Genomic DNA, 27138 nt, shown 5'->3' on the forward strand with positions numbered 1-27138 from the left:
TAATAGGCTTTATTAACTAAAAAGCAGCTGAACACATTCCTATTTTAACTTCCCTACATTGGTTGCCTGTCTGCTTTAGCATTGATTTTGAGATTTTACTCATTAACTTTAAAGCACTTTATGGGCCTGGCTGGCCCCTAATTACATTTGAGAGTTATTAACCCTTGATGGGCCTGTGCGTAGCCTGGGGTCCTCTCGGGCAGTCCTGAACCTGCTGGCTGTTCCGGAGTGGAGGCCGATATGTACTGTAAAGCATTCCATAACCGTGTTCTTGTAAGTGCTCTATAAATAGAATTATTGAATACAGTTATTATTTATAGAGCGGCCTCTCTGATCGCCACCTACCTAGATGCTCTCTGCGCTATAGCCCACACGGTTCTTTTGATACACCTCTAAGTGAGCGAGTGAGCGAACATGTGTTTGTGCATCCAAATGTTTCGATTCCATGTTTTCAAGTGGATGCACTAATTTAAACACAATGTTGTTCCATCTTATATTGCTAAAAGAGCATTTTGTGTGACAAGTTGAATCCACTTGAGCACCTGACAGACGTGCATTTGAAACTATTTTCAATCATTGACCATGGTCCCCTTGGGGGTTCCTAATAAGACAGTCCCATAATAGGGGTTCCTGTGGTTAATGTCTTTTCTTCTCTCTGTGCAGTTAAAAGATACATGTATACATCATGAATTAAACATGTCTATGACAGTACAGCTTTGCCAGCTGAATTCTAACTACCAGTAGTGTACATTGTGGTTGCATATGTGAATCTGTGATGCTGTGTGGGAAACAATCTAATATCGCTGCATAGACTGTCTGGAACTTCGGTGTGGAAGATTAATTTCCAAGGGGCGGTTACAAACAGATGCCAACGTCACAGGAAAAAAAAAAAATTACCACTTTGAATAGTGGGCTCTGGTTGGTCACCCACAACTCTGGGGTGAGTGAAATGTAATTCAAACTGAGGTGTGCTAAACCAATCTGCCCAGGGCTATATTTTTTTAGCTGTGGCAGATTTGAAAAATAGAAATGCAAACGTGTGTAGATGCATGCAGTAGGGTAGGCTGCATGCAGTAGGGTAGGCTGCATGCAGTAGGGTAGGCTGCATGCAGCCAGCCACAGAGCACACGGTGCAAATGTCAAGCCTGTTCAAAGTCAAACAGGCCGCTGAGAGACTGCAGCCCTTATCATCAACATATTTACACCTCTGTTTGGGTCGACAGGAGAACAATTAGGCATGACACACACGCGCGCACACGCACGCACGCACGCACGCACGCACACACACACACACACACACACACACACACACACACACACACACACACACACACACACACACACACACACACACACACACACACACACACACACACACACACACACACACACACACACACACACACACACACACACACACACACACACACACACACACACACACACACACAAACACACACACACACACACACACACACACACACACACAATGAGTACTTTTAGTTGTACTTACATTATATCTTAATTGCGAATACCTTTGTACTTTTCAGTCATTACAAATTGACTCAAAAGTACAAAGGTATTCGCATTTTCACCTAGTGTAAATTGCAGAAGATAGAAGCTCACATCATGACACATTGTAGTTTGTAGATTTTTTTGCAATTAAAAATTAGGAAGATATTTAAATAAAGTAAAGAGCAGTTCACACTTTAGACCAATTAAATGAAGTTAAAGAGAGAGAGAGAGAGAGAGCGAGAGGTGGAAATTGAGCACTTTCTAACCCCCTGCCCAGCACGTCACCAAGACACCACACATACTTTATGAATATAAACTATATCATGAATTTAAACTGTATATTTTTTACATTTCTATATTTTTGTGCAGTTGCTTTAGTTGCACTGTTGTTTTGTCCAGAGTGTTGAATGTTTAATGGACCACAATGTGGAAACAAACCTGTCAATTTGGTGTCAAACACCATTTGGTATCAATAAAGTATTCAATCAATCAATTCACAATCACCCAAAGAGAGTTGGAAATCATGACGAATAACAACAAGAAAGAACTCCCATATCTGCTGGGTGAAGTACGACAAAGTGCAAACACAGCAGCAAGATTAGTGAGCCGTTGTGACAGGGGAAGGGTGTCCAACGGAATACAACCACCCACCTCAAAGACTAATTATATGTGCACTATCTGCAGTGCACCATAAAGTTTCTACTATTTGTCTCAAATGTCTTATATCAAGGGACAGCTGAGCAAAATCTTGCAAATATTGCTACTATCTGTTGTAAAAGCTTTATACCAAGTTATCCTCGCTTGCAAGTGGCAACGTGACACACACAGCCCATTTCTTTATTCCTGTTTTTTCCTTCGTTTTGATTTTCACACTTGCTTCGGCAATGTAAACGTATGTTTTCTCTTGCCAATAAAGCCCTATTGAATTAAATACTGAATTGAGAGAGAGAGGAGGGAGAGGGGGTGGTTGACTGGTGGTAGCGTTCAGGAAGTGTGTAAGGGAGGAGAGATGGAGAATAGCTACAGCTTGGTAAATAATTAAACACAATGGACTTTCACACCTGTAGTCCTGGGCCTGGCACACTATAAAAAGTCAGAGAGTGCCCTTTCATTTAGCCTTCCTGTTCCTGTGCCAGACAAAGCTCTTACCCATTACAAGTTTGGGTATTTTTACTCTGCAATATACATGCTGTGACATTTGATCGCCAATGACAACCACCATGAGTGCTGAAAGAAACATCCTTCCTCTGCAGACACAGACAAGAGACACAAAATTGTGTCCACTTTGCTACAATTCAAACAAGTACAGTAGTTAAACCGAGGACAAATTGACAATACCGTCTCAAACAGCGGTGGAAAGTAACTAAGAACGTTTACTCGTGTACTACTTCCACCACTGTCCACAAACTACTTCAAATACCCCATTAAAACTGGGAAATTCATTTTAGATTTTAGCATTGGCCATTAAGAAAAAATAAAGGGAAGCTCCGCACACTCAGATCTGCGCATAATCAGATTTATTAGCAAGCTTTCGGTCTACTGACCTTCTTCAGCATTGGCCATTAAAAAAATAGCAGATGTACAAGCTCGCAGCACGGCGATTTTACAATTAGCCTCAGGTCAAAGTAGGCTGTTACGTGTTGGTCCCAACGTGTACCTAGTGAGACAAAACAACTTCCTGCTCCCCGGTGGAACGGCGACAGTCATCAGGCACTCTGCCAATGATGACATCACCGTAAATGACCATAACCTCCTGGTCTAGTAAAGTAGAGGAACACGTGATACAAAAGGTCAAAGATATGTTGAACTGCTGACGCCTTGATGGCCTAAGATAACTGAGACAATTATGTGACCGCCACCACCACTTGTTGCCAGATTTTGCAAGAGAAATAAGAAACCAGGGCTATGAAAACAAGTACAAAAGAAGCGACTATAAAAGGCCACATGAGCACTTTAAACCTATATACCTCGACAATTTGAAAATAGCCAATCTAGGTCACAACACGTCACAAATTCACAATGTGACGTGTTTCAGATGGGGGTCCGTGGACAAAATATACATATACATTTGGAGGGGTCTTCCTTGACATGAAAATGGTTGAGAACCACTGGGTTAAACAACATTAGGAAACAAGCACAAATAAGAAACTACACTTTAGAAACAAGCCCAATAAACCACAACCACCAATATTTACAAGCAAAAACAAGCTCAATATCGCTTATAATAAGCGGATATGGCAACCCTGGTGACCACTCCATTCTCCATGTTTGTTACAACCATCGGCCGGATTGATTACTGCAACATGTTACATTGTTGACATTGGGAAGACATTATGAACAACTAGAAGGCTATACTGATTACTGCGTCTGACAAAGAACGTTTAACCTCAAAAACACAACATCTTGAGCAAAAACCTAAAAAAGGTTAACCTAAAAATATGTCACAGGGAAGAGAAAAGTGTGTTTGTGTATGCGTGTCTGTGTGTCACCACAGGCCTTTCACAAATCTTTCATGCACACATGCATATCAAAACTCTGTTTAATGACACACCAATGACTCGCAACACACTTGCAATAGAATCGCCAAACCTAATCCCTGCATTCATGACGAAATAGCTAGTTCTCTACTGCATACATAAATGAATAATTCATTATTATGACTAATTACAGAACAATAGATGATAATATATGGGTTTGGCCAATATATCGGCCACCATTAAACTTTTTTGACAGTATTGGAAATGATGCAGCCAGTGTGTCCCCATTTATTCACTTTCAAACGGGTGTCCTCTTACAGTATGTGCCATGATATTAAAGGACAACTTTGGGTTTTTTTAAGGTACATGTTTTAGGTAGTTAGAGAAAATAAAAGATGAGTGTTATTATTATTATTTTCATTTGCTGCTTTCTTTAGTTTGAATGATTTCAGCTATTTTTGAACACGTGGCTAAATATGTATTTATTTTACATTTCTTTATTATAGACCTCAGGAAATGTGGCCATACTATGTGTCTTAGGCTCAATATGTCAGTCTGTTACCTCCCCCTTCACATTCAATAGATCCTGTGATCTTTTGTGACCAGATGGGGTCTAGTAGGACTATAGTAAATAATAATAAAGAAATTGCAACACACACACACACACACACACACACACACACACACACACACACCTCTGCGGATGCTGTGTGCTCACAAACACACAAGTGCATCTCTTCTCTTCTCATAACAACCAGTCACAGAAGAGGAGAGAGACTTCAAAAACAAACCACTCCACCTCCTCCCATCACGTCTCACTGCCAGCTGCCCCCCCCCCCCACTCTCAACAAAGAGCAGTGTCATCATCATCACGTCCTGTACCAAGAGTAGAAAACACACCTGACCTCAATGTACCAAACCCAAGGGGGCCGCAATCAAAGCAACAAATGGAATCTTTGGTGGAGCCCGGCGTCTATAGATTTCTCTGCAAGCCATCCCTAGATTTTATGTAAATGCAAGATGATGCAGTGCACGACGAAGCTGTACTTGACCTATATAGCACCCCTTCCATTGCCTCTCCAATACAGAGAGGAGGATCAAAGGAGGACTCTTGGAAGCAGAAGGACGGGCCTTATTAACCGACACAATACAGGAATACAGCAGAGCATGGTGAAAAGGATGGGGGGGAAAAGAGCAATCCTTAGGGGGAGGATAAAGAAAAATCAGTGACAAAAACAAAATACACATTGACTGTTAATTTAACTCTGAAAGTGAAAAAAGGAATTGTAATGTATTAATTAAGGATTTTGTAGAGAAAGTTACAAGGATATAGGTTAACCAGACACAATCCCTGGTAATATTTTAACTCAGTGTACAATTGGAAACAAAACAAATGGATCTGTATTTCCATCCATAGAAGAGGAAGCAGGCAACAAATCCACAGGGACTCTGTGACACATTTGTTCCATATGAACGTGTTGCCGTGTTTGTCATGAGGGCTGTCACGATCATGAATTTATAATGAAATTGCGATTAAAGATTTAATTGTGCTTTTGGCACTGAACATCGGAACATTATAAAAATTACATTTCTGTTTTCCTTCCACAGTTTGGAAACAGAACAATATTCACACAATCTCACAAGATCCATCTCAAAGCGGAGATCTACAGCTTTCCCAGAGAGCATAATATAATCACAGCTTTTTGTGACAGTCCGACATAAGTTTGTGAAACATATTTTGTACCAAGCACAAAAAATCAATAAAAATAAAGTATGATGTGATGATCCGCTTTGTTCCAACTTGTGCTTTCTTCATGTGAACGAGAAACCACGCATCCGGAATGTTCTTATTCAGCCTTGTCCCCCATAAAAACAGCGTTTCGGGGTGGAAAAACTGTGCTCACAAACCACCCAAAACCAAAGAGCTGAGTGCAAGCCATTCTGGGCTCTGTAGCTCTCATACAAGCAGTGGCTCTGAAGAAAATTCCACACAAATTATACAGGCCAGGCTAACCCTTGATGCCTTTGTAATTGCGTAGCACACAGCCCTGCCCAGTGAACTCTGGGCCATGGCAAGCCTAGATGATGATCCCGAAGAGAGAGAGTCGAACACAGACAAAAGGAGAGGGTATTTGTTTGAGCCCTCAAACACAACTGCACAGATAATGAAATACAAAGGGTAACACAACCACTGAAGGATTAGTCTGTGTCTCCTAACCACACACACACACACACACACACACACACACACACACACACACACACACACACACACACCTGTAACCAGTTAAGTATGATGGCAGGTCAGTTGGTCTAAAATGTTCAAGTGTAAACAGAGTGCTGGTCACAGCTTATCATGGATTATATGCTTGGTATTTGGCTGGTTAGCAATAGCTTTTAAATGAAATGTATGCCAATTTTATATGCCACTGTAGCGTGATTTGGAATCCCACCAAAGCTCCAGGATCCCACCGCTGTTCCAGGATCCAGGACCCGCCTTACCGTGTGTCCGATTGGCTCCCGGGCAGGCATAGTTTTACTGAGGTTAGGTTTAGGTATAGTTTTACTGAGGTTAGGTTTAGGCATAGTTACAAAAACGAGAACTATCAATCACAGCGACTACTGGCCAATCACAGCAGGGTTTCCTGGAGCTGCGGTGGGATTCCAAATCACGCGCCACTGTACACACGTGTTGCATTGCGGCACATTGTGATCTTGTGAATTGGCTATCTTCAGTGTGGGACACCCTTGTACGACTAAGTATCATGTCTTATTGGCCTAGTTAAGAGACAGCAATGTTGTGCTTGCCTTGTAGAGCTAAGGATTATGACAGCCGCGGCCAGAGAAACAATTCAGGGTCTTGGAATAAATGCTCAAAGACTCTGGCCTGCCGCCTACATTTTAGGGTTGCCAACAGACTCAACATAATCAGTGTCAGAAAAAGGTGTGGTACAGTACACACAGCTAAATGGATATAGCAGTAACACTACTGTAGGTTTACACTGCCAATAATTATATTCACCTCCGTGCTAAAATGTATGCTAAATGTACATACACAACGTGCTAATAATAATACATTCACACATGTAATCTAATTCTAAAAGGTAGCACGCATATTATTAAATTGGATTATTATATATTATTATTATTATTGGATAATTAAATGCATTTATAAAATTGAATTACAAGTAATTTCAGCAATAGTGAAATGGGTATATTAAAGGCCGGGGCATGACTGGACAGGAGGACAGGACTGACTGTGAACGAACTTGGTGTGGCAACAGAGACCAGCGGAAGCTGCTTGTGCCTCGGATCTCGCTGTTATGCACTCGATGGATGATTATGATGATGATGATGGGGCATGAAATCCCATGCTGATATTGTACTTTGTTTTCCAGTTTAGGTTCAGTTAAAAACTAAGACTGTACATGGCATGCTTATAAGCAAGGCATTTGCAGCTAATGAAATGAATAATGGGTGTGTTTAATTTAGGTGTGCCCCAGTGTACTTCACATGCCTAAATGTTACACACCCATTATTAATGTTATTAGCTGCAGCTGTGTTGCTTACGTCACGGTTTCATCCCTGTTTAGTAATGACATGAAATGGAAAGGAGCTAATGACAGTAGACGAACAAAAGCAAGCCTGTGCTGAAATTGATCCTGCTACGTGGGCTTGAGCAATAATCTAAAAATGGACTGCACGATCCCTTGAAAGGTGAATCATGATGGATAGAGTGATGACTTTTGAATGCATTATACATTATATAAACAGGAACCGTTGCGCCATTTAACTGATTGTTTTATCTCTTTAATTTTAACTGCAGCATAACCCAAACAGTCTATATACTTTTGACAAGCGGAATACCCAAACTTTGACCAAAGACAAGTACTTTGGGGTAGAGTTTCTTGTTCACCTCTTACTGTTAGCACAGGTGTGTTAATGTGTTATGAGTTTTTTTGTTCACTCTGAGCATGTATAAATGTAACCAAAGTGACCCATTTGCTTACATTTGTACACTCTCAAGAGTTTAATTAACACTTTAATGTGTAGAGACAGCTAGAGCTCTACCCCCCAGAGCCAAATCCTGGGAATTGAATCAAGGCTTGATGAGATTGTTTGGGTCGATGGGGCTTGAAGGAGGGCTGCTTAACCCAATAAAGTGCCCCCGCAACTAATAACACGCTTTCGTGGGGCAGCAAGTTACACACAAACGACCAAGCTCCATGTGGTTCTTAAGGCTGTGTAAACACACACACACACACACACACACACACACACACACACACACACACACACACACACACACACACACACACACACACACACACTGTAATCCACTTATGCAGCATGGCATAAGAACAGGTCAGGTGATGCGACCTATAGGTTTAAAGTAGTACCTCTGCAACTATAATTTTTTTCTTGGCAATTATTTTATCGATTACTCTTCTAATTAATCAAATTACCTTGAAGCATGTGCCATTTTTGGAAAGAGATTATTTGATTAAAATCGATAATTATATAAAGGTATAGAATTGAGTAGTTTGATTAAAACTGTTGTGCACCCACCAATGAGACTATTCACAAAGTGTACTGGGTTGAAGGCTGGGGGTGTGGGTGGCAGATGGTGAGCAAGCTGCTAACTGTACCTATGTGTGTGTTGGTATACAAATTGTGTATCTGTATTGTATGTTTTACTTATGTGTATAGGACCCCCTCTAAAATGAGATGCTGCATCTCAAGGGGCTATACTCTCAAAGTCTGAAGTATGGCAGCTACAAAGTAAGATGGTGAAATCGGTTGGGGGAAATATCACAGCTAATATTGTCCCTTTTAACTTGCAGCATAATGAATCCATAGACTTCACATCATGTGTTGGAGGACTTAATGTTTCAGGACACAGGAACCTTATCTTAATGTCTGTGTGCTGTGCTTCTCGACCTTTGCACTTCTTTACTAAAGCTGCCCTGTTTGCTATGTTGATGATCCTAGGAATTACAGCCCATTCTGCCACTGCACACAGTGTAATAATATCATAAGCATCATTAACATTCCTGAAACATAAATGTTAAATGTCACAGGCAGCTCAGCAAAGTGAAAGGTCACGTCTCACCTTCTTTCCCGTGGAGCCCGTCTTGGCGAGGCAGGACTTCGTCAAGGAAAGGTACCCACCGATGACCTCGATGTCCTCCACGGCAGGGTAGCGCTTCTTCAGCAATAAGCCTAGCTGGGCGTATGGGGCCTGGGGAGGCGTTGAGCCAGGCTGGCCATCCTGCTGGGATTCAGTGCGTTTAGGCACCACAGTGAAGGTCGTCCCCCCTCCTTCCCTCCTCCTCTGCACGACAGGACTGGGGGCCAGAGCAGGCTTAGTCTGGGGGGTCTCAATGTCAATGTCATCGATGTTGGTGATTGGCAGCCGGTCCACTGGAACAAGAGGCTCCACCGAAGGTGGGGATGGAGGATCGGAGGGTTCAGGAGACGAGGTTGGTGACACCGAAGGGACAGGGGATGAGACAGGCGATGGAGCGCGGACCGGAGCTAGAATAGGGAGGACAGGAAATAAGTGTGTAGGTGAATGAGGGGGGGAGATGGAGGTGCTTACGGATGCAGGCTTAAATGCCCTCTTCACCTCCTCCTTTTGCTCCAAGCCCTTCACCTTGTCCACTGGAGCAGAGGAGGGAGATAAGCGTGTAGGTGAAGAAGGAGGGGAGAGGGAGAAGGATACGGATTTAGGTTTAAACCCTTTTTTCAACTGCTCCTTTTGCTCGAAGACCTTCTTCACCTTGTCCACTTCCTTTGCCTTAGTGGGAGACGTAGGGGTGAACGTAAAGGAAGAAGAGGGGGATAAGTGTGTCGGCGAAGGAGGAGGGGAGATCTGAGTGGTTACGGACGCAGGCTTAAATGCCCTCTTCACCTCCGAGACCTTCACCATGTCCACCTCCTTCCTCTTTGAGGACATCGGGACAGACGTGAGGGTGATGTGGGGGGTTGGCACTCCTACTGTGGGCACCTCTGCCGCTTTCTGAGAAGAAGGGGGAGACTTCACGGGCGTGGAGGGTGTGCTGCCTGGCGAGGACGGGGCAGTGCTGCGACGTTTGGGAATGACGGTGAAGGAGTTCCTGGACTGTAGCCTCAGGTTAGCAAGGGCACGGGCTTGGGCGTCCCCCTCGGGGATCGAGGTGAGGTCTGGTTTGGGCGAGGGACGGATCTCGAACTCAGATGAGGTCTGTGGCGTTCGGGAAGAGATTGGCCTGGCGGGTGACTCGGCACAGACACGGCGGGTCTCTGGAGAGCATGGCACCTTGGGTTTGGGGGATGCAGACACTGGCTGAGGCGGTCCTGCAGTGTGGTGGGGCTTGTCTGTCTCGGGGACAGTTTGCTTTGTTTTGGAAGACTGGGGGCTCTGGAAGACTGGTGACAACGGGGCACAGGGGACAGTAGTACCCAGGTTGCGAACAGGTGAGCCTGGCTGAGGGTTCGGCATGTATTTTGGCACCAGATCTGGATGTGGTGGCAAGATTCGGAGTCTTGGCCTGCTGCTGATATCCAGCTCCAGCAGATTCTCTGTGCTGCGAGATTTCTTCTGCAGTTTCCCATAATTACTGTCGAACTTCTGCAGCATTCGACTCACGCGGCCTTGACCCTCACCCGTTTCATACAAGGAGCCATCGTGACCAAGTGTGCTCAGGTTCTCCTCGCTCTTACTCAACGTGGTGTCATAAATGACCACCTCCTTCGCCCTTATTTCAGTGACCGCAGCCCCTCTCCGATCCAAGAGGTCGCTGAGAGAGCTATAACTACTGACACCATTTTGGTGTCCGGTTATTATTCCACCGGGTTCCGGAAAGTAATCCGGATCCGATTCTATGATAATGATGTTCTCTGCGCGGATAGTCCGGATACCCGGGACGCTGCCGTACAGTTCCAGTATGTGCTGAACGGGGCGAGTGGTGTTGTCTCTGTCCTGTCGCCTCTTCCTCTCCTTCTCCAGTTTAATAAAGGGGTTATCCTCCAAGGGGCCCAAGCTGTCGTGCAAAACCAGGCTCTCATGATGTCCCTCGCCGACGTCGGCATCGTCTTTGTTTGTTTTCACCGGCGACAGATCGGGGGAGGAGGCGACGTTGTTGCCACCACGTTTGCTCGCGAAGTGCTGGTTGGCCGTGGTGACGGTGTAGTTCCGACCGGACCCGGCGGTCGCATTGTCCTTTGTCGGCCCAACACTGCTGCCGTTCCCCGTCACCTCGCCATTACTAATCCGCTGTGCGGCGGAGCCTCCTCCTGCACCGCCCGGAGGACAAGCCTCCGCCGCGGCGACACCTGCTCCTCCACCAGGAGACCCGCCGCCGACACCCTTCGCTTTCCTCCGCTCCAGGATCTCTCGTTTCCAGGCCGGCATCCTCGGGCTCTCCTGACCGGCCTCCTGGCGGAGAACGCGGATTTCTCCACGGCCAGACATCGTCGGTCGGGGGAGAGAGAGAGAATGTCTCCCCGGCGGGGATATTGCCTTGTAGAGGACTGTAATTCCTGGGACAGCAGCTATGTCCGCCTGTAAACTGCGTTACCTGCAGCGCCGATGAATGCACACGCACATCCTCTCTCTCTCTCTCTCTCACACTGTGTGTCACACACACACACACACAGCCCCGCCCTCAATGCTACAAGCACCTGTAGACCTTTTTTTATGTAGACATTTAAAAAAGGTGCTGAATATTACAGAAACAACAGGAAGTTCTTGCTTCAGACTTCATACAACAAAATGTAGGCTTATCTTACCATATTTCATTCATCCAATCTCCCTTCAGGCAAGCAATCAAGAAACTACAAAACACTCATTCACCACGTTTTAAACCTTTTAACATGATATGATATTGTGTAAGTTGAATAGTGAATGACTCATTTAAAGCTGTGTAGTAGTGCCATTGTAACACTGTTTGTGTGTGACTGACTTTGTTCAGACTCCACCATTGCACAAAGCCACTAAAAGGCACGTTTTATGTAATGTATTAGTGACAATTAGTCTCTCTGCTTTGATAGTCCATATATGTGTATTTGTACTTACAGTGTTTTGACATTTGAAAGAAAGAAAGAAAGAAAGAAAGAAAGAAAGAAAGAAAGAAAGAACCTCCCTTTTCACTGAAAGACACCGCCCACTAGAAACGAAACCCCACCCATTTCTATTGTTGACAAGGCGAAACGGAGCTGCCAATCAAAGTAATTCCGCTCAACCCACTTGCCGTTCGGCGCGCGACACCGTCGGCGTCGTGCCCTTTTGGTGGATCCAGTGATTATTCCCATAGAGTTATGATTATTCCCCACCCGCCATGCCTGTTGTGATTTGTATTTATTTACACTTCCACATTGTAACAGCCCGTTGTGATTTGATTGATTGATTGATTGAAATATTTATTAACAGTTTGCAGAATTACAGTACATTTCAAGCACAAACTACAAAGACAAGACTATAACTGTGAGTAGACGACCCAATTAACTGCATTACACTTGTTTACAAGAGGGTCCACCATGTTCAATTCATCAAAACATTTAGAGACGTACAAATAGGCATTTAAATATAGTCAAAGAACAGAACAGGAATTCATCATAGGCCTAATGGAGGTAAAAATGAAGGGAAAATAAACATATAGGCTACAGTGAGGGAAAAGGGCCGGGCGGTGAGGGGGATTCAGATTTTACGGGGGGCAGTTTCGAATTGCAGCCTTCCGTAGGTGCCCTGAGCGGTTTTGAAGGAGTCAAGGGATTCACATGTCTTAATGACTGTTGGTAGGGCGTTCCACATTTTGGTGGCATAGGAGAGAAAATAATTTAGTCCCTTGTTTGTGCCGAATCTGGGTTGTACATGGTTTGTTGCACTCCCTCTGGTGTTGTGGGTGTGGATATTAGCTCAGTGTGCCGTTGTGACTTCATTAAGATTTGGGCTACTCTGGTTAATTCCTTAGAATACCAGACGCCTCCATAAGGCTATGACCAGAGCTAGATTTGGGCTCTTTCTAATAGGCTATAGTATATCTAAAGCAAATTCGTGCGGGATAATAAACTCAGTTTGGTGTATAATACATTAAGAACATAACATGAATCTGCTTTAAGGGGCTATTCTTTTCTTGGCAACAACGTATAGGAGATCATTGTACAGCCTACTGTACTCATCAAATATTTATGACCACGCTGTCACAGAGCTTCGAGCCCCGAAGTGCACCACTCACTCTACAAAAGAAACATAATTAACAGTCACACATTAATAGCCCATTGTTTCAGGTTGTTTCAACCCTATAGTCAACTCAAAAGTGTGGCGCAAACTAAACCCAGAGAGCTTGGATAATGTCCCACAGCATTAAAATGCCAACATGCAGTTGTTTCATGCTTTCCCTTCTGTCCGTGCATTGGCGTAATCCATGTCAACTAAATACAATTCATTCATATATTGTGTTTCTGTTATTTGTTAAATCTGTCATAATCATCAGCCTGATTTTGATATAACATTTTCCCTCACGACGCATGTAAATAGTGCCACCTTGTGGTAAAAGTTCCTCCTCACCACTTCAGCCCTCTATATCTTAGTAAAGTGACATGAGTAGCTTCTGTACTTAGTGTACATCTGCTATTTCCCCCCTAAATCGGGATGCTTTAATATTAGATGTTAGTCCAGAATTACTTTGACTTTATGAATAATGTACATTCCATAATTACGTTGTCCAGACATAAATCATAACTATACACTGTTAAATATTGGTTTATTTACATATTTATACAAATGGCAGCAAGGATACTAAACAGCATAACTTAAATAACGTTTGGTGCACGTGAATCAACAAATATTTTACATTGACTTTCACGACAACAATTACATTCAAATGAGGCATTGAATACATGCAGGAGTGGTAGGATCATAATGTAGATCAAATATATACACAACAGTTCAAGTACTGTGTGTCCCAGTGGACCTTGAACCAAATACAGAGCAAACTCCCAAAGGCAACATACTGTGGGGGTTACATTGCACTGATTGCAGACCAGCAAAAACTCAATTATCTCTCTCTCTCTCTCTTTTACTTTTTCTTAAAAATAAAAAAAAAGTGGCGTCTACCAAGCAGTTGTCTCTGAATTTAGGAATCAAATCAGATGAGACGCATAAGACACAATCCAAGTGTCAACTAGTGTGAACCGATATTTGGCATCCGCAGCTAAATTATATGATGTCTATGTAATTCCCCCCATATCTCTCACACAGTAAAATCCAGTGTTCATTTAACTCAAAAGTGTAGAAATGGAACCACAATTGGATGACCCCATTGTTGTTAGTCCCCTGAACATCCGACAGAGATAAGAGTTTGGCGATTGGTTCCTCCAACTGCTCCTTCAACTTCATCCTGTCAAATAACTATTCACCCTCCACCCTGTCAAATAACTATTCACCCTCATCTTATCGATGCAAGCATTGCAAGGATAGCAGTTATAGGGATGCATATAAAAAATAAAATTGAGATAATATCTGATGAATTAAAACTTTAAATTTAGAGCCGAGGGCGATTTGACACTCCTTCTAAATCCTAACCTACGTTTTCAGAAAATCATGTTTTTACGAATTGGTTTTGAACGTATAACAACGTAATCGCTTTCCCGGTCTTAATGGGATAAGTGCATGGTAAAATTGATCGATACTGATGTTGCAAACAGCACAAGTTTCCATTAGGGTTCAACCATACACCTGTAATAACAGGCCGCAGACCACCCACCAGCTGCTTCCCACGACCTCTCACCAGTAGACAGATCTCAGGTGGGGCGTCATCCCCATTTGGTTCCATTTGTACATTTTTGTAAATGTGTTACTGGTAACCAATTAAGATAACAAAATTGGTACATTGTGACTTGTGACACACTGAGCTTGTATATCTTCTGTATCTTTTAAACAAAAGGACATTATGACAGAGGTTTGGGTGCCATTCTAACTAGACCAATGGCAGTTGATCAGATATCATAATCCAAAAATAGCATCTCATCGACTTCCACTGTATGATCATGAAACAGCGCTCAAAGCTGATTCTGACCATATATAACATAACAAAAACCAGTACTAGGTTATGTTATACTAGAGCGGTGCCCGTTGTGACTTGAGAGCCGTTTCATCATACAGTGGAAGTCAAAGAGACGCTATTTATTTTTGGATTATTAGGGAATTCTACATCTCACCAATTGGACTAGTTGACAAAGACACACAACCTGTACCAAACTTGTGTCCTTGTGCTTTAAATGAACAATCAGGATTTTACAGTGCAAGAGCAGGGCATGCAAGGGAGAAACGGACAGAGCATCGTCATCCGAGGCTCAGTTGACGCGGCAGGCTCGTATCATCAGAAGCTGCAGGAGGATGAAGAGCGGCGACACGATGAGGCCGAACCACAGGTGCGCGGCCTGCTCGCGCTCCGCCAGCTTCTGGCACAGCAGCACCTCGCACACCAGCTTCAGCCCGAGCACCGTCAGCACCCAGAGCAGCCGCAGCACCGCCAAGCGCTTGTCGTTCTCCTGGTACAGCCGGATAGACACGATGGCCGTGAAGTACGTGCTGAGGCCGTCGGCCGCGAACAACGGCACAAACACCTGCCACCAGCTCAGCGTCGGCGTGAACATGTCCACCCGCAGCGCCACCAGCACACTGAAGACCAGCAGGGCCGTCAGGTGGAGGAAGAGCTCGAAGGTGGCGAAGCCCAGCCATTGGACCAGCTCCCTGAGAGAAAAGAGCATGATGGGAATAGGGAGGGTGCACTGGAGGCGGCCGGTGTATGGTATGGGGTCCCTCAACTAACTAAGGCCTAGTCACACGCTGGCCAAGTTAGGGGCTGCAGTCACTCAAACAAAATCGGGAGTGTGGGAGGGAGGGAGGGAGGGGAACGGACAGAGGCGGTGATGAGCTGTGATGTTGTTGCCTCAGTGGAAATGCAGTCACATCCTTGAATCTGCTATCACAAAGGTGCGTGTTCTGCAGAAGAGGCAACGGTGACCAGGAGGGGAGAGCGGAACCGGAACTCCAAGGCTGTGATGATGACACAAGTCAGAAGACGGTCTGAGTCACAGCAGGCAACCTTCAGGCTGCATGAGAACATATCAAACAGCATTAAAATAAAATGCAACAGGACAAAACAACATGGCACACAGCATGCTACCAGAAGAACCCTGGACCCTTCTGGCCCATGGGTCTGTAACCCCGAAAGTGTACAAAATAAATGGAAACAAATAGCATTGCATTTCGGGCTGTCTGGGTTGTAATGCTCAGGATTTTACATTGTGTACACGACTCAGAGTCATCATCATACGATGTGATGCTCAGTGCTAACAGACACATACAATATACAAATAACACATTGTTATTAAAGTACAGCACCTAGCATTTTAACAGCATATCCTTTTACCGTGTCAAATGTTGGGCGTTATTTGTTCCATCTAGCTGGAGCTGTAAATGAGAGCAGCTACTAGCTAGCACTAGCAGCTATTAGCTGGCTTGGCTTGCTATTATTTTCCTCGCAGTCTTCTTCTTTTAGTCTTTTGCTATTGGGTGCATACTACCGCCACCTACTGTACCGTAATATGATACGTCACATCCAGAGCCATAGAGTAGTACACTACTGTTATAAAGATTTGCTAATAAAAAACATTAAAAAGAATTTAGATACGTCACATCAATGCAAATGCACAAGGGCAGTAAGGGCGGGTCTTCACTCAGCAGAACCAATAGAAGACCGAAGCATGCTGCTTCATTCATTTCATTCTACGGTATCCGAGTGGTCCAAGACAGACAGTAGACAAGACTAGTACACTACTATTACATCAATACAAGGAAGCACCAAGGTGAAGGTAGGATACTGACAGACAACAATTCCTCTCGTCTGCATTAAACTAGCAAATGATGTCCAAAGAAAAACAGAAACAGTACACACAAAAGTACAGGAAGGAGTGGGAAACCTATCCTGAATTCAAGGGATGGTTGAAGCCACACACGGGCAATGTTGGACGTGCATATTGCGTGTATTGCAAATCTGACTTTTGTGCAAAAATAAGCGACATTAAAAAGCATGTGGCTTCCCAGAAGCACAACAAAAAAATGTGCGCGCGGGGTAAGCGCGCACGCGAGCCACTAGCTACTTCCGATCCCGATACTAGTGGAGACAGTTGGCTGAGTTTGGACTGTGAGGCTAATAGTAGATCACGGCAAGGAAGCACCAAGCCGACCAAGGTAGGATCAGACACTTGATTTCTTCTTTGAATTTGTATTTGTATTCATAACCTTGTCATATGGATGTATTCATGCTGCGTAGGCCTACGTATTTGTAAATAATACAAAACACATTCTCGAAACTATAGTAGTAATAGTAACATGGTGATGGCACACGAGAGTTATAGCTGTAGCTGCGGGCATGCTGGCCTTGACAGTACTGAGTACACAATGTTACGAACCTAAATTGTGTGGCGTGCAGTGCATAATGTTTTATGGCATCAGTTTGCCAGTGCCCAGTGCTGTAACTTATGTTTCTGAAGTAAAAGGTACAATACCACAATGTAAAGACGAGCTAAGGTAAGTCAAAAGAAAAGCCTTGCAGTAACAGTTACACGTACAGTACACACCAGTATAAAAAAGTGCTCAATATGTAGAAAGGCCCAGTTCACATGTGTTATTGGATTGTAATTACTAAAGTCACTACATGTTCATCACTTTAATTTCCCAACTGCTAATTAGGTGAATTTAAGGTTATGAGTTTGTTTTATGTTCTCATAAATAATCTACATTATGCAAAGTAAAAGACCTGTGACAAAATTAAATGGTTGTAGTGAATGGTGTAAAAAGAACTGAAATGTAGTCGAGTAGAAGTATAAAGTATAATCAAAACTAAAAGTAATATAAATGGTACTGTAACGATGACTTTCACTACCATTCATATTAGCGGATCTGGGAGAGTGTTCATTGGATATTCAGTCCCCATATATGGGGATATCCGACTAGGACGCTGGGCTATACGACATATGATATGTCTAGTATGACAATCCCTATATTTGAGCCTGAGCCTAGTGCTGATATCAGATAGATATGGTAGAACCCATATATGATAGATCTGACTGGCTTAGTCATCATGACAAGCCTAGTCGGAGGATATACTGTATAATGGGGTTTGCTCCAAGTTAGAGAGAAGTCGAAGCATCCTGGTTTAAGTTCAGGTTGAACACCACTGCGGTGGGTTATAACCTGAGTAATCAGCAATAGAGCTCTGAGCTATTTTATAGGTACTTCAATTCAAACAGCACTTGAGTAAATTATTGGTTCTTGCAGTGGGCAGTGGCAGACGCAAGCCGACCCAGACTCTTGTTTTTACAACCAATATCATGCATGATTGATCAATTCCCATCTGTGAGTGTACACTGTACACTCTGAGAGTTACAGGTCCATAAAGGGTCCATTTGGTTGCATTCCGTACACTGTTGGCGGTTTTACTCTGTTGTTGTTCTCTTTCAGAACAAAGAGATGCAGACAGCGGTAGAGTCAGTTCTTCACAGTGGATATTTCCATCCAACACTCCGCTGCTGGCAAACTGCTGCTACCACTTTGAGGCCCGAGAACCTCATCTACCCAATTTTCATCACGTAAATAGCAATATATATATATTTTAATTTATTTAACGCATTGAGACCGGTTCTACAAGTGCCTTCTAAGTTCTCAAACGTTTTCATGTCAAGGACCTCCAAAATTGTATGTGTAGTAACTAGTAAGTAGCCTTGCCGAGCCATGAGGCCCATAGGGCAGGAGCCTATCTCCTGTTTCTGTAGCGTGAGGCAGCTTGATGTACAAGTACAACCCCTGGACATGACGCTAGTATGTCGCAGGGACTGTCAAGCAGGGAGGCACTGGGTCCCATTTTTAGAGTCTTTGGTATGACCTGGCCGGGGATCGAACCCCGACCTCCCAGTCTCAGGGCGGACACTCTAACCACAAGGACACTGAGCTGGTTTAAAATTGTATGTGTAATGTACCCTATTGGCCTGAATATAAGACTATGTTTTTATCCAATGGAAATATCCTAAAATAGGGGTTGTATGTATAATCGGGGACTAGACGATTTGGCATTCAATGTTCTTTTTCCACAAATGAGTTTTGAAAAAATGGGGGTCGTCTTATAATCAGAGTCGTCTTATATTGGGCAGAATACGGTATTTAACGTATATTTGATGTATGCTTCCCCGGTTTCACACTCTTTAAAATAAGAAAATAGATAGAAGATAAAGACAATCCTGTTTGTATTAATGACGTCACTAGACTTATCTGATTGTTTTAGCCAGGGGGATAAGATAGCCACCATCAGTAATCCTTTGTTAAGCAATTGCACTTAATCACCATGGCAGCACTCTTAAAACGGACAGTTGCATGCCGTTTGTGACACTCCAAACAGTCTATCGTTAAGCACAGGGGGTGGCAACGCTTTTTCTTTTTCTCCAGTCAGTCTTTCAGGAGTGGGCAAGAGCATAACTTGTTGTAAGACACACACACACACAACTCAGACTGCCAGACATGAAAACCTGATTCTCCGTTTTAGGTGAAAAGGCCCCCAGACCCCCTCCAGACAGCGGGGGGGGAAATAATGAACCCTCCCTAGCCCCCTTCAGATAGTCACACCTAATGCACAGGGATTGGGAATAAAGTACCAGAAACGAAATGGAATTAGATAGGTACTGTATACTGCAGTGTTTCTCGCTTGGCCCTCTGAACTTGTCTCGGCTTTGTTTACATTTTAGGCAGTTAGGTGATGCTATTATCCAGAGTGACTTCTTGTAATAATGGTAACATTACTGAAACAAACGACCATAGCACACTTCCTACAGTATATACCCCAAAACCAAATTAATCAAAGTTACAAATACAGACAGTGTTGTGTTAATAATAATATAGACAAGAGCTAAGAGGATGGAAAACATGTTGATTTGATTTTGATTGATTGATTTTTCATATTCCTCCCTACAGAGACAGTGAAGATGCTGTTGAGCAAATTGCCAGCCTACCAGGACAAGCTAGGTAAGGAACACATTTAGTTCCAAACGGCTGTTAGTAACATGATGAGCAATGAATAGAAGAATCGTCTCCTAAGCAGAACGCTACAATTGCGAAATATTATTTTTAAGTATATTTATTGTTTTTTTTTTCAAAGACAAACAGACATTACACAACAAGAACATAATAACAAACGACAAAAGAAAATAAAGAAAAACAGCTCAGGCACAACACTATTATAAATAAAAAGATTGAATATACAGACATGAGTAGTGGCTTTCGAATTTTGATAGACTCCCATTCAGGAAATACAGTGCAAATACAGTGCATAAATACATATATTAAAAAGGCAGACAATAGTTATCATAGGCACCAAATCATTACAACAAGAGCAGACCCATGCATGCTCCACTCAAAGGCGGCAACCGCCTATAAAATACCTTGAATCTCAAATGCTCCAAAAACAAAGACGACTGACGAATTGCCTGGCAGAAAATAGCCGATCGACAAGCTTACAACACGATCGGCTGTTTTCAGAAAGAGCTTTCTCCACAATAACGGAAAATAAAATACACTAGCATGGAGCCTGGAGGGACTCCACTCAACCTTGTGGAGTTTAAAGTGGTTAAACCTGCTATACAGTATACCTACTGAAACAGAGCTGAGTTGGCTCTTGTTGCCTTCTAACACGGAAGCTCACAAGGCATTGTGAGCCTGTAGAGCGGCTATTTCTTTGGCTAATGTTCAAGTGGTTAAGGCCCAGCTTTGTATAGCAATGCAGATTGATGATGTGGGGGACATGCAGAACCCAGGCTGAGGCCACTGAAGCCCAGGCTGTACTGCTCAGATAAATGCAGTGAGGTTAGGGTGGGCCTGCATCCAACCACTGTAGCTGGAGCCAGATAAGAAGAGAATCCGTTAGCTGGCTGGCTGTTGCTCACAATACAAGTACGCATTCATAACATGAACAGTCCTGCAGCATTCTCTAAGTTCAGTCTTATAGAAGCAGTGCAGCACAGAAAACATTTACAATTTAGGCATTTAGCATCCAGTGACTTACAGTAAGCAAGAATAACACATTGTAATACATCAAATACATAGAAATAGTCATCAAGAATAATAAGCTATATAATATCTGTACAGTGAGGCTATGAGCATACACTTTTGAGTGCTATGTCTAAAGAAAATGCTATCTAAATTACATAAGTTTAGCCTTTGCATACGCCTGTAAGGTTAGTGCAAGTGTTACGGGATGGAGTCTGAAGAGGTTAGTTTTCAGACTACAGCGGAAGATTGGAAGTGAGTCTGCAGTTCTGATTGCAATGGGAAGTTCATCCCATATTGTGCCATGATGTTACAGGCTAGCATGAAATGCAAAGCTGCCAATATTTAAATTACTTGTATGTGATTTCTTCACCTTGAATACATGTAAGATGATAATTATACCATAGTGATATGCCTAGGTGTGTACAGCATTTATTGCTGTTCTGAATAACTGCTTTTCCTGTTCATAGATATGGGGTGAACAAGCTTGAGGGAATGCTTCGCCCTCTTGTGGAAAATGGCTTGAAATGTGTGTTGATCTTTGGTGTACCTGCAAAAGTGGCAAAGGTGGGTGAACTGTGTTTTTTTTGTGTGCTTTTGGCCAGTGGTGATTTTCAATGATACAGTGTGTTATTTCCCTTCATTGCTCACATGTATGCATAGTAATTACATTCGGTAACACATTGGAGTAAGAGAAGAGTCATCTTTTATCATCCTGTCATAATGTTTCACATTTCCTATATAATAAATAATTGCCTCCACAGTTATATGTGGACATACTCACATTTTCTACACGTATCTCCATTAGGATGAGCAGGGCTCTGGTGCAGACACTGATGATACACCTGCAGTGCTGGCAGTGAAGAAGATCACATCCCTATTCCCTGACCTCCTGGTGGCTTGTGATGTCTGCCTTTGTCCGTATACATCACATGGACACTGTGGTCAGTGCTATCTCTATAAACAACTCTTCCATATCATGTATATCAATTAATTCAATATTTATTTAACCACTAGGACACTAAACATCCTTTTTGTCAAACCATCACTAAACATGGGTATATTTTACCCAATATATTCCATTAAAAAATGCTCATAAAAATATATTGAAGTACAGCAATACATTTGCAACTTGAGGTACCGGTACTCTTCTTTAAATGACTTTTCACCAAAAAATGGATATGGAGGTTAAACTTATCTGAGAGATAATTGAGGGAAAACCTCACGAGATAAAGATTGCACATATAAATAACAGAAGAACAAGAAAAAAAGACAATATGTAGACAACAATCAGTTAAAGCAATGCTGTTATACATGTTTCAGGCATTTTACGAGAGGATGGCACACTTGACAATGATGCCAGCTGTCTACGTCTGGCAGAAGTGGCAGTGGCGTATGCCCAGGCTGGTAAGATTTCTTTTTAAATCATTATTATTATGTATGTATTAAGTATGTGGTGTTGTTAAGCCTACTACTCTTACCTTCTAGCCATTAGGATTTCAGTAACTTAATGCTATAATTAGGATTTTAATTAAAACTTAAGGGGAAATGTGCCATGATTATATAACGTGAATCTAATGAAGTTGTAAGATGACAGGTTTCCATTTACGAAGGCTGGTGGTTTTCCACAAGCAAGCTCTCCAGATGGTACACAATGGAAAGAGTCACATTCTCATCACAATAGAGTCAGCCACAGTCATTACAGCCAATACAAAGACATAGGACACAGCTTAACTATATTAAGTAGTCCGTATATCATTTACATTGTATTGTGCAGGGGGGCAGTCAGACAGATATTTTGTGACGCCACTGAGGAAATCGGGATTTCCTGAAAGTTCATATTCCTGAAATTTCCTGAAAGTTCCTGTTGTGGCGCTGTCATTGGACCCAGAAAAACACATAGCCCCATAGAAGTCCATGTATTTGGGCCCACCTCACCTAGACTGTATTACCTTAATAAACATGGTCATTAATACTTTCTGCTTCCAGTCACTAGTTTAAAGTCTCATTTCTAATGTCATAATATTCTTTTTGGAAAATTATGTTCCCATTTATTTAAAAAATTACCATAAAGTCGCGTATGTTCTGAGGGGCGTGGCTACCGTTACAGTCTATGATCGGGATTCCCCTCCCACTCGAGTCAAAATAAAAACCAACGGAGAAGAAGGTGGGGAAGTCCCGCCTCGTTGTCTGGGCCAGCCAATGGCCAGCTGGGCCAAAACGGATCTAGAAAGATGGCGACTTACAATACAAGGACTGACAGGCTGCATTTTACGTTCATGTTAGACCCGGAGAACGCTTTGTCCATATTGTTTACAGTCTATGGTATTGTGTCACTGCTCTAGGTTGCCACATCATTGCTCCGTCTGACATGATGGATGGGAGAGTCAGAGCCATCAAACAAGCACTGATGTCCAATGAGTTGGGCAACAAGGTAACAAAACCGTCACTCTTCACTGTTGAAAATTTGAGTCATGTGATGTGTTCAGACTGTAAAATAGTGGAAAGGATGATGATATTTTGAAAGTCTACTGCATTTTACTGTCAAAAAAGGGGGGTGGAACACTAGGCCAAATCTGTTTTCCATTTCTGGTTAGAAATGACAGTAGATTATTAGTACATCGTGATGTAAGCAACACAATGCGCAGTTGATTAGTATGTGAGATTTAGGTGTTAGATTTAGGTATGTGTTAGATTTAGATATGAGGAAAAAGGGGAATATCCGCACTCTCTTAATAAAGTTTGAGTTTCGCGTTTCGGCACGCAGGCCTTCCTCAGCGTTTCAAACTAGAGTATGTCTCACAGAGAACACATATTAATATAGGCTAGCTAAGCGACAGATCACAGCTGGGTCTCATTTGTGAAATCAATTCACTCAGTTCATATAATATAATACATTTCATTATTCAGTATTACTTTTTTCGTATTTTACAATATTTACATATATTGTAAATATTCTCAATCTGAGAATCCCATTGCATAATGGATAATAACGGAAAACAGCAACTAACTTGAACTTGAAACAAACCACCCCAGTTACATGCCTCTTTAATTAACCCTTTTGTCCGCTAGGTGTCAGTGTTGAGCTATAGTGCAAAGTTTGCTTCCTGCTACTATGGTCCCTTCAGGTATGTAATACTGTGCTTTTGAGGCCAGATAATGGCAGGTATTAATCTTCATTGATGGCTAGATTGATATGAAATGAAACCAGACACTGTATTTTTCTGTATAGAGATGCTGCACAGTCCAAGCCTGCATTTGGAGACAGACGCTGCTACCAGCTACCTCCTGGTGCAAGAGGTCTGGCCCTACGAGCCGTGGTGAGTTTGTGCGTATGGCTCGAGGGCGAGGTAGTTGTTTCATGTTCTGAAAGTATTTGGAAAGACATTGATTGAAATGTGTGTTCTTCAGATCAGAAATTCAGAAAATACTGTGTACAATCTATTTATTTAGTTTTAGGTAATTTCTTCATCGTGCACACAATACTGATACTTTCAAATAGTACTTTATGATTATGTATGGCTTTTAATTCAATGTTACCTGAAATGCTCTTGGATTTTACTTTTGAAAAGTGATATACAAACTAAAGCGTGTACGTACAATTATGACCGTGAAGGAACGAGACGTTAAGGAGGGAGCCGACATGCTGATGGTGAAACCAGGACTCCCGTATCTGGACATTGTGAGAGAAGTGAAGGACAAGGTCAGTGGTTAACTAGCGCCTTGCTGGCAGGAAGCTCCATTTGTTAAGCAAATACTTTTAGATGAGATAACCAAATCCAATCAAACTAGATTATTAACAACACCAGACATTCATGCCTTCCGTTTTGCTTCATGTATTTTGATGGTTCCATGTGGAGCGATGAATATAAACACATTTGTTTTTCTTCTCTATTGTGTTCAGCACCCTACTCATCCCCTGGCGGTGTACAATGTCTCCGGGGAGTTTGCCATGTTGTGGCACGCTGCCCAGGCTGGAGCCTTTGACCTGCAGGCGGCTGTAATGGAGTCAATGACTGCCTTCCGCCGGGCAGGTGAGAGGAGGGCTAGTTGGCCAACTGAGATCAGATTGAAAAAATGTCTGTTTGAAAATGACAGTTTTCTGAAAAAGCTATGTTTCTATGTCAGTCGTTCTTCGATTTTTCAAAAATAGCAGACCTACAAGCTCGTAGCGCGACACTCGGTGGCGCGCTATGAGCTTGTAGATCTGCTTTTTTTTCAATAGCTAAAGCATAACAATGCTAACACCAAAAGGGGTTCCCGCCCAAAATGGGTTAATTAAAAGTATCAATACTGCAAAGTAGAAATACTCTGTTACAAGCAAATGTCTGGAATTCAAAATGTACTTAAGTGTACAAAGTGTACTTAAACCAAAAGTAAAAGTACTCATTATACAAAATGTTCCATTTAAAGTTTTCAAATGTATACAAAACATTTGGAAATGGCAGATCGCTGAAGAGGGTTATTTTAAAAGATGTATGCATCAAACATTTATCTGAGTTGCTGTAGGTCAAGAATCCAGCTACAGTATACATCGATGCCTCATGCATGTCTCAACATGACAACATGTTGAATTTCAATACAAGAATATTTTAAATGGTTAGTCATTGAAAAATTGGTTCATATACCGGTACTGTACATATTTGCCACGAGAATCACTGAAAAGTAAAACTCACTTATACTGCTGAATATGGCTTTCTGGTTAAAAAGAAACCAAACAAAAGCTCAGTGTATAATTTCCTTGTTCCAGGTGCTGACATCATCATCACCTACTACACACCCCAACTACTCACCTGGCTGAAACAGTGACCCACATTCATCCAATGGAGAAACACTGGACCAGGACACACACTCATTTGTTTGTTTTTACCCCCTTTTTTCAACATTCGTTACAGTCTTTAGCCTTGCGTAGCCAGACTTAACTGCCGTTGCAATGCAAATTGCCCCATGCAGTGTGATATTGTCTGGCTACTATACAGTCATTGAAGTATTTACCATTATACATGTAGTAGTGTGTGGCCAAATTAGACATTCCTTTTGGCCTTCCTTCGTTGCTGTGTCCCTTTCCTTTAACATTGGGAGAGGCAGTCAGGACAGTTTCATGTAAGGCATTCATTTGACTTCAATAAAGAGGGTTCATTTGTCACTCCTACTGGTACAAGCAGCGAGATGTTAGTGTGGCATGTTCTGCAAGACTGTGCTAACAGAAATACAGTATGGGCGATAATACCGTAATACGTTTTATTTCAGTACAATCTTGTATTTTTCAGCCCAGTTGCTGAACATGCAACACAAACATGTAATGGTACGAGTGAATGACAAATATCCCTGTTGATTCTCTTGATTGAAGTCAAATAAATGAAGGCAGTCTGCCACCGTCCTGACTGCCAATATTAGAGGAAATGACCAAATACTTTTGGCTTTACAGAAAATAAACCAAAAAGAACCAATAGAAAGAGGTGGGGAAAAAGAGGCAATCTATCCCGTATAGTCTGTACAATTTATGTTTTCTTTACCATATGTTACGTACCTTAATGTTACATGGGTTCCTGTTGTACTTTTTTTCTTTTTATATATCTGTGTTCTTTTCAGATTACTTTACCCTGTTAGGCTGTATCATGTTCTTTGAAGTATTTACATGCTTACTATTTAAATGAACCATTTCTATAGCAGCAACCCATACCAAATTGAAAATTAAAATATTGATGAGTAAAAACAAAGTTGGTTTAATTCTAAACGACTATAAATCTGTTTCACTGATGGTGTGTCATTGAATGGGCCATCATCAATACTGATCAATTGTAACTTGTAAGATATCTGACTAGATCATCTGTTGTGAATGTGAAGATCCACATCCATTTACATTTAACTCTCTTAGATAAGATAAGATTAGATAAAATATTACTGATCCTCAAGACGTAATTGAGTCATTATCAGACAGTATCAGGATACAGATATCAACACACGTATAGTACGCTGTATGTACACAGTACGGAGTACCGAAATGAACTCCCATATCTGCATAGTTATACGATCATTATAACCGTGATTCTCAAAACATGT

At 42.3% G+C, this 27138-nt stretch overlaps 3 protein-coding genes across 7 annotated transcripts in view; 1 reads left to right on the plus strand and 2 right to left on the minus strand.

Annotated features, from left to right (window-relative positions):
- Nucleotides 1-11739, minus strand: part of tprn (taperin) — a 31947-nt gene extending 20208 nt beyond the window's left edge. The window contains exon 1 of the mRNA XM_080756814.1: nucleotides 9106-11739. Within this exon, the coding sequence (XP_080612940.1) occupies nucleotides 9106-11448 (2343 nt within the window). The 5' untranslated portion in view covers nucleotides 11449-11739. The remainder of the gene's footprint in view (nucleotides 1-9105) is intronic.
- A 2003-nt stretch (nucleotides 11740-13742) lies between these two features.
- On the minus strand, nucleotides 13743-16645 carry tmem203 (transmembrane protein 203). Of its 2 annotated transcripts, none has more exons than XM_080755452.1 (2): nucleotides 16412-16645; nucleotides 13743-16091 (listed from the first exon to the last, which is right to left on the minus strand). In XM_080755452.1, exon 2 carries the CDS (start codon nucleotides 15744-15746, stop codon nucleotides 15330-15332), a length of 417 nt encoding a protein of 138 aa, XP_080611578.1. In that variant the 5' UTR covers nucleotides 15747-16091; nucleotides 16412-16645; the 3' UTR covers nucleotides 13743-15329. The 2 variants fall into 2 exon arrangements, with proteins under 2 accessions (XP_080611578.1, XP_080611579.1); XM_080755453.1 differs by having other exon boundaries at nucleotides 16384-16645.
- Nucleotides 16646-16769: 124 nt separating this feature from the next.
- alad (aminolevulinate dehydratase) lies at nucleotides 16770-26795 on the plus strand. 4 transcript variants are annotated; one of them, XM_080755478.1, is made up of 12 exons: nucleotides 16770-16853; nucleotides 18505-18632; nucleotides 20005-20055; nucleotides 21546-21642; nucleotides 21884-22019; nucleotides 22399-22482; nucleotides 23421-23509; nucleotides 24148-24203; nucleotides 24308-24395; nucleotides 24692-24778; nucleotides 24980-25109; nucleotides 25826-26795. In XM_080755478.1, exons 2-12 carry the CDS (start codon nucleotides 18514-18516, stop codon nucleotides 25882-25884), a joined length of 996 nt encoding a protein of 331 aa, XP_080611604.1. In that variant the 5' UTR covers nucleotides 16770-16853; nucleotides 18505-18513; the 3' UTR covers nucleotides 25885-26795. The 4 variants fall into 4 exon arrangements, with proteins under 4 accessions (XP_080611604.1, XP_080611605.1, XP_080611602.1 ...); XM_080755479.1 differs by having other exon boundaries at nucleotides 16839-16847; XM_080755476.1 differs by lacking the exon at nucleotides 16770-16853 and adding an exon at nucleotides 16860-17232.
- Nucleotides 26796-27138: the final 343 nt, after the last annotated feature.

Source organism: Protomyctophum bolini (assembly GCF_963924005.1).
Source record: "Protomyctophum bolini genome assembly, chromosome: 22".
Classification (NCBI taxonomy): Eukaryota; Metazoa; Chordata; class Actinopteri; order Myctophiformes; family Myctophidae; genus Protomyctophum; species Protomyctophum bolini.